At 48.5% G+C, this 7,536-nt stretch overlaps 1 protein-coding gene across 1 annotated transcript in view; it reads left to right on the forward strand.

The window, feature by feature from the left end:
* The window catches only part of TBX5 (T-box transcription factor 5), a 37,818-nt gene extending 30,758 nt beyond the window's left edge, over window positions 1-7,060 (forward strand). The window contains exon 8 of the mRNA XM_072880237.1: window positions 6,477-7,060. Coding sequence (XP_072736338.1) covers window positions 6,477-7,060 — 584 coding nt within the window. The remainder of the gene's footprint in view (window positions 1-6,476) is intronic.
* The last annotated feature ends 476 nt before the right edge of the window (window positions 7,061-7,536 follow it).

A 7,536-nucleotide genomic window follows, 5' to 3' on the forward strand; every position in this document is an offset into this window, starting at 1 on the left:
TGCGAAAGTGCAGGACACTGGCAAAGCGAGTCCTTGTCTGTATGGCTGATGGCCCCTCATTATCTCTATGGTGGCTTGAGTGGCACAAGCAGTTAAGGGCCTTTTATCAAAGCCGCCAAATGCTTTAATCGAAGAGAAGCAGTGTCCTGTCCGATACAACCGGCTTCTTCCGTGAAGCAGTACGTCTCAGGAGCCTGAGTCTCTGCTTTCCTCCCTGTGCCTTTTCCCCCCTCCCCATGCATCTAGTAAATCGAAAACAGCCACCAGGGCTTAAAGAAAAGAAACACAAAGTTAATGGGAAACAGAGAGCCAACATAAGCTGCCAAGCGGCTCTTTGCAAAGTGAAATTAATTTAAAAAAAAAAGTCACTAGAGATGAGCAATTCTGTTCAGATAAATCAGAACGTGATCCAAGGTTTCGTCTCAAGCTCAGACTGAGCATGGCACTTTCTTCTAGCACTGAGCAAGGATCTTTATTGAACTTGGGAAAATAACCTTACCTATAATATTCCTCTTTTTCTTCCTTTTCCAGCCTCTCCTTTCTAAGTGAAATATTAAGCTTTCCCTCACAGCTCTCCTGCTTTCCTACTTTTCTGCATGACTTTTAACAAGCCTCGCCAACCAAGAAAACATGAAAGCAAGAGCGTGTTCACTCCTAATGCACCTCTGTCTGTTTTCTGGACCGGAGGTATTATTGATTTAGTTGGATCATCAACTCCTCAAACATTGGTTGCTCCTCAGACAGTTTAGGATTTATCTCAAGCGGATTATTTCCTTTTCTCAAGGCTGCAGTTATGGATAAGTGCTCGCAGGGGCAGAGGGCAATTTGACTAGGTTTGAGACCAGCTGGTGGCTGTATCTTCTGTAGCAAATACCACCACTGTTTTCCAAGATAGTCTTTCAGATACAGCTCCTTCCAGCTTTGACATCTCGTGATGTTTCTCTGCATCCTTTTTAATCAGGAGGTCAAGTCTTGGCTTAGGCTCGGCTAAGAATAGGTCTGTATTCGAGCAGCTCAGAGGCACCTTATTCAAATTCTACTTCCTTGGTGACCTAAGACAAAGATTTAGTTCTGTGGTTGACAGTGTTGTTCTTAGCTGTCAAGTCAAGATGGATTCACTCTGGAGATCTGATATGGAGTTACATTAGGGGAGAGCAGCAGGACTGCGAGGTAATGTTATCTCTGAAGGCTCCTCTCTTTCAGGGAGCTGATGCTCTTCTGGGTGAGGAAGGAAGGGAGGACACATCCCAGAGCCCCAAATCTGGCAATGCCTGGTGCTTGGGTGGGAGTGCAGGGTCGCAGCGTTGGGAATGACCCCAGCATGGTGCAACGGGGTTGCTGGTCCAGGCACCTTCTGAACATGCTGAAGGCTGGGGAATGGCAGTCCTCAAGGCACGAATCATCCTGTGTTGTATCCCAGCTCCACACTGAGATTGCTTGTGGTATTTCACAAAGAGTCTGGTCTTGAGAGGACGGATTAACTCCAATCCTGTATCTTACCAAGGAGTGGCCTTGGTTCTTGATGTGGATTTTTAGGTTGCAACAAAGACCAGTTAGAGCTTTGCCTTTTTTCTGGTTGTTCTCCACCTCTCCCTCTCTCATTGTTGTGCTTGGAGAAGCCCAAAAGGACTTACCAGCAGGCAGCTTGCTTTCTGTCTTTCATTTTAGCCCCACGTCCCAATTAGGGCATTGGGGCTTGTTTTCCCTTGTGTTATCCTCCTCCCTCAGACTTCCTGTGAACTAAAAAGCCATCCCTCTAAACCTCTGCTCCCTCCCAGCCTTACACAATCTCAACCACTTGGCAGATTTCTGGGATGCTTGTGATGCTGAACAGGAGGCGACTGGAACAGCCTCTCCCTGGGGAGGTTATAAAAGTTGTCGTGCTGGCACTCTGAGGGAGAAGAGGGACGTGGCAGAATCCACCGGCTCCAACCAGCGAGGACCATATCCTTCAGCCACCTAGCTTGGACATGACCCTGTCTGTGGGGAAGAATATATCTTTCATCTCCTTCCTGCTCTGCCGAGGTCGGTGGAGATACAGCAATGCCTTTCCCCCTTCTCCACAAGAACAGGCACTCTAGGGTGGATGGACATCTTTGATTGAACTGATTTCTCCCTCATCCCACCCGGTTTTTATTTCACTCAAAGAATCTGTAGGACAAAATTCAGGTATGGGATGTCTTCTTGGAGGACATGCTGCTCATCCTGCTGATGTTAGGAGATGCAATGCGTTGGCCAAGGCTTGAGCTATGGTGCAGCTGGAGGTGTTTGCAGCTTGGGTAGATGCAGTGGAGGCCAGAGCAGGGTGGCTGCTGGGGCACCGAGCGTGAAGAAGAGCCTGCCTGCATGGCGGGGAGATACTCAGGGGGCTGGCGTGCACCCATCTCTTGCTGTGCAGCCACATTGCTTGTGGCGCTGTACTTTCAGCAGCTTCATATAAGCATCCCGCTTGCCCATCAGGAGGTGCCTCCCGTGCCTCTGCGGGCAGTGCTGCCAACTCACTGCCTCTAGAAGAGGTTCCAGCTTCCGGTGTTGGATTGTCTCTGCCCCTACCCTTTCTGTCGTGTTCCCCTGCAATGCAACACGGCCATATTGCAAACCGTGTGATTGCTGAAATAACTAATATGTCTTAGGTTTCATGTCCTAGGATGTACGTCTGCTTTGCCCTTTAGGGATGCTCATTTTGATTGAATCTGCCTTTTTCTCTTCTTCTTTGACAACCCTTGTCAGTTTTGCATAGTGTGATTGACTATTCAGGCTCATGCTAGATTCATACTAGAAACCCGACTGGATAAAACAACAGTGTTAGTGATAATCACCCATTGTGTCTCCCTCACAAAGTCAGGATGAACCTACTGTAATGCCCTAGAAGTGTGGGTGAGCTTTAAAAACTAGAACAGTTGGGTCCCATTCTTCATTGTCTTCTGTCCTGGGGAGCTGATTGTCATGAATTGGAAAGGAGCTCTCCTGATTTACAGTAGGGGAAAGGGTGGGCCCAGTGCACCCTGAAGTCCAGAGATTTTACATGTTTGCATTTCATTCTGGACGTCCCTAATCTTGGAATTGGGAAAATTCCATTTAAAAAGCCATTTGTGTGGTATTTACAACCCAGCTGGAAGTAGTAAATACCGGAAATCTTGGAACTACTTACGCTCTCACTCAAGCTCCTTCATTAGATAGATCATCAAATTCCTTGTGAGGGAGCCAGTTTCCAACCCATTCTGCAGGCTTCGTTTTCCTTGGATCCACTTGGAGCAGCTTCTCCCAAGCGCTGGCAGCTTCCCCTGCTTGGCAGAACCTTTTGCTTCTTGAGGTTTGCGCAGTATCGAGGGGCTGGTCACAAGAGCTAATCACCGCTCTTGGCTTCCAAGAATAGCAAAAGCCATGGAGGATAGTCAGCATCTCCCAGGATGGTCAGCATCTCCCAAAGGTGCCCAGCACCTCCTAGGACTCGGTGACAACAGGAAAAGGACAATGAAGTGCTATCAGGGAACCAACATCAAGAATCAAACCCAGAGCAGACCAGACAGTTATCTCCTATGTCCTGCCTACATTGATGCTGAGGAGGTAAGAGGACCTTCAGAATGAGGATTGTGGCCTTGGGACATGCTGTCCGGGCTCCAGAACAGGTGGGGATGACTTCAAACTGCAGCCTTCAGCACTGTGTGAGAGCTCTGTTTAACTTGTCCTCCTTTTGCCATTCTCTTACTTGAAGATGTCCCCTTCCCACCCCCAGATCTGCTCTGCATACCATGGGGATGCACCTCACCTGCTCTGTGCTGGCTCCGGTCTCCTCTCCAAGGAGTGGTGGGACAATGCCAGATCAGACCAGAGAGCCTGGAGCAGTGTAAAGTGATCAGCTGGCACCAGCTGAGGATCTCTGGACTGCATCATCCCATCTGATGATGAAGATGGACTCTTCTCTTCCCCTCCAGCACTTTGAGGTTACATAGATGGGAAAATGATCAGGAAGAGGGGCCAGAGGGCAGGTAGAAGCCATTAGGGTAGGCTGTAATCCTTCGTTAGCAACTATATCCTCTTTGGAGATGGGTACGGTGTCCTTACACATCTTAAAATCTGGAGTGATGGTGCCCTTTCCAGTTACGACATCAGTGAGCCCGGCTCTAGAGGGCCCAGCAGAGGGATCGCAAGAGCTTACAGAAGAGATGGCACCTCTAGGGTTTCCACTGAAATGCTGGTTGGTTTTGTTTTTCTCTTTTCACCTGCGATGAATTCTGGAAGCGGATCTGTGACGGCGGCTCTGCCTGGCTGGGCTGTGGCAGGCAGCGAAACGTCTGGGCTAAATGGAAAAATCAGCAACCTCAGGTTGTAAGTCAGGAGCATTTTTACACAACGGAAAAACAGAGTTTGACTGTTTTGTGTTGTATATTGAAAAAAATAAAAATAAAGTAAACAGTCAAACCCCAAGCCAATGGTTCTAATGCCAGCAGAGTAATGCGGTTTAATGCTGAAAACTTTATTAGCAGAACAATGCTTCATTTTACAAGACATTGTTTTCCCACCCTAGTGTTCTTATTACTCAGTGGTGGGTTAGGGATCCAAAACTTTTAGGCTGTCTGTAAAAGCTAGAGCTCAGGCTGTTCTTCCAGATGTACCTCCTGTGGTAGACCTGCGCTGAGGAGGGAGCTTAGACCTGTGCTTCCAGCTTTTGTCTTTCAGGGGACTACAACCTCTCCACCGCTCCTCTACAAAATGAACCTGATCAAGATTAAGGAGAGTGATACACTTTTGCATCTATCTGCTTACTGTTTCAGCTGTTTTAAAGATGTGATTGCATTGCTCGCTTATCCCATCCTACTTTCTGTCCCGATTTAAGAGAAGGCAGAGGAGGAAGATAACTTGATTATCGGGGCTCTGCATTGCTGTGACTGAGGAGCCAGGTTTTGCTCTTGTCAGGAAGAAAGCACGAAATGGGACTGTGCCTCTCCAGCTGAATTTACGGGCAGCTGCTATTACGAAGTCAAAGGACACCAAGGGGAAAGTCCCCATGGTGTGTACCTCAGTACCTGATGTTTTCTGGGGTTGTCAGGCTGAGAAGACTAACAGCAGTTGTTCCAGCTGGACTTGCTAGGCACCTGAGTGGGAGTAATGGGTTATTTTACAAGCAGGGTGGGTGCAGGTTCCGGGAGAAAGAACATGGCTGTTTATAGTAATAAGAGTATGCACGTGTGTATGTTTACAAGAAACAAAAGGTGCCTGCACTGCCCATCTGCACCTCCTGAAGGGGAGACCTTGGAGCAGCCCAGCAGCAGCACCTGTGTTTTTGCAACTGCTTCTTGGGGGGAAGATGCTTTTAGTCCTCTTTTTTGTGGAAGTAGGTTTTTTTTTTTTCTTTGTATTTTGGGGGTGAAAAAAATTGCAGCTCAAAACATGTTGGCTGAGGAAAATTTGAAAAGGACCATTTCTTGCAGTATTCTTTCAAATTTTACCCCTGTTAAAGGGTGCAGCCAAGAGGGCTTTAAGCGAAGCGGGATGTTTTTCTGCCTGCACCAGGAATCTTGTTGTTGAAGCAGCAGCAAAGTTAATCTGGGTCAGAACAAGCTCCCCTTCCCTTGCCTCGCTGTCCTTAAAATCTCTTGGTGAAGCGTTCATCCCTGGGAACTTTGCCATCCATTTCAGCAGAGCTGGATTTCATTTGATGACCCTGCGAATGAATAAATAAGTGCATATTCATTTATTCATTTTGCTTCACCCTAGAGATTTCACCTAAATTGTTTATCTCCTTCCCTCTGTTGGCCCGGGATGCTGCAGGAAACAAAGGGCTCTGCAAGCTGTGCCTTGTTGTTTCTAGCTGTGAAATTTACTTTTCTTTTTTGTTACACTTGGCTCCAGCACACAGCCCTGCGTGGATTTATGTGCCCGGCTCCCTTGGCACAGCTGAAGACTGGGGCTGTAAAACTCCAAATCTGATCGTCTCAACTGTGCCATCACTGATGCTCTCCTGGGGGGATTTTTATTGTGATCTCCATTTTTGTCTCATTTATCGTGAAAGTATATCACTGTTCACAGCATCAGCTCTGAGCCTCTCAGCGGGGAGTGGGGACCTCTGTTAGGTGCACTGTATCTGCAGGCAGATGTTACTCCTGTGCTCAAAGTGCTGGCAGCAGAAAGGAGACAAGGAGCTTGGTGGTGTGGGGGTGTGCATGGGGTATCACCACGCAAGCTAAGCCTCGGAGTCCCTCCAGCATCTTACAGCCTTGATTTTCCTCGCACAGGTCCTAGCTAATCCCTTCCCCAGCCCAGCAGACAGGGCCAAGTGCAAGACTTGGTTTCAGCTGGATCGATTCAGGGTGATTCCAAGGAAGGGATCTGGATTTACACTGACATAACTGAGAGAAGTGTCTGGATCAGCTCTGTGCAAACTGTGTCCTTGGTAAAATGAGGACTGTGGAGAGGGAGGTTCAGCCGAGGGCATAGTATTGTTGTTCGCTACCAGGAGTTTTCTCTCCCAACAGATGAGGAATGTTCCACCACCGAGCATCCCTACAAGAAGCCCTACATGGAAACTTCTCCAGCAGAAGAGGATCCTTTCTACAGGTCCAGTTACCCCCAGCAGCAGGGACTGAACACTTCATACAGGACTGAATCAGCCCAGCGCCAAGCATGTATGTATGCCAGCTCTGCTCCCCCCACGGACCCCGTGCCCAGCCTAGAAGATATCAGCTGTAACACGTGGCCGAGCGTGCCATCCTACAGCAGTTGCACAGTGTCTGCCATGCAGCCGATGGACAGGTTACCCTACCAGCATTTCTCTGCCCACTTCACCTCGGGGCCGCTGATGCCCCGGCTCAGCAGCGTGGCCAACCATACCTCTCCCCAAATAGGAGATACCCATAGCATGTTTCAGCACCAAACCTCGGTTTCTCACCAACCCATCGTCCGGCAGTGTGGACCTCAAACTGGCATCCAGTCCCCCCCCAGCAGCTTACAGCCCGCAGAGTTCCTGTATTCCCACGGCGTGCCTCGAACCCTTTCGCCCCACCAGTACCACTCGGTCCACGGCGTGGGCATGGTGCCAGAGTGGAGCGAGAACAGCTAACAAGGCAGTCAGAAAAGTGCAAGAGCATTAGCCATGGAAAAAAAAAAAAAGGGAAAAGGAAAAAACACCCTGTCAATAATAAAAGCGAGAGTATTTTGCAAGACTCCTTTAACTGAATGTTCACCGATAGCACTCGAGAGGGATGGACACTGATTGAAACCACAGATGAAATAGTCATCGGCCTCGGTGTGACTTGTCCCCCTTTTTTCTTTTGTTTCAAAAGAAAAATCAACAGATCGGCACACTTCTCCCCCGCCACGTCCCCACCCAGTTTGTGTTGCTGCCACCGCCAGCCCCGTGCCCTCGTCCCCCCGCTGCCCTCCTGCTCTTTTTGTTCTCCAGGGGACACGAAACTCCTGCTGCCTTTCTCAACACAGTCGGAGTGCTTGAACGAAAACAACTAGGATGTTACTTTTTTTTGTGGTGTTGATGTTGACGATGTTATATAATAAATAATAATATATATATTTTTTTTC

Source organism: Ciconia boyciana, chromosome 15, assembly GCF_034638445.1.
Source record: "Ciconia boyciana chromosome 15, ASM3463844v1, whole genome shotgun sequence".
Classification (NCBI taxonomy): Eukaryota; Metazoa; Chordata; class Aves; order Ciconiiformes; family Ciconiidae; genus Ciconia; species Ciconia boyciana.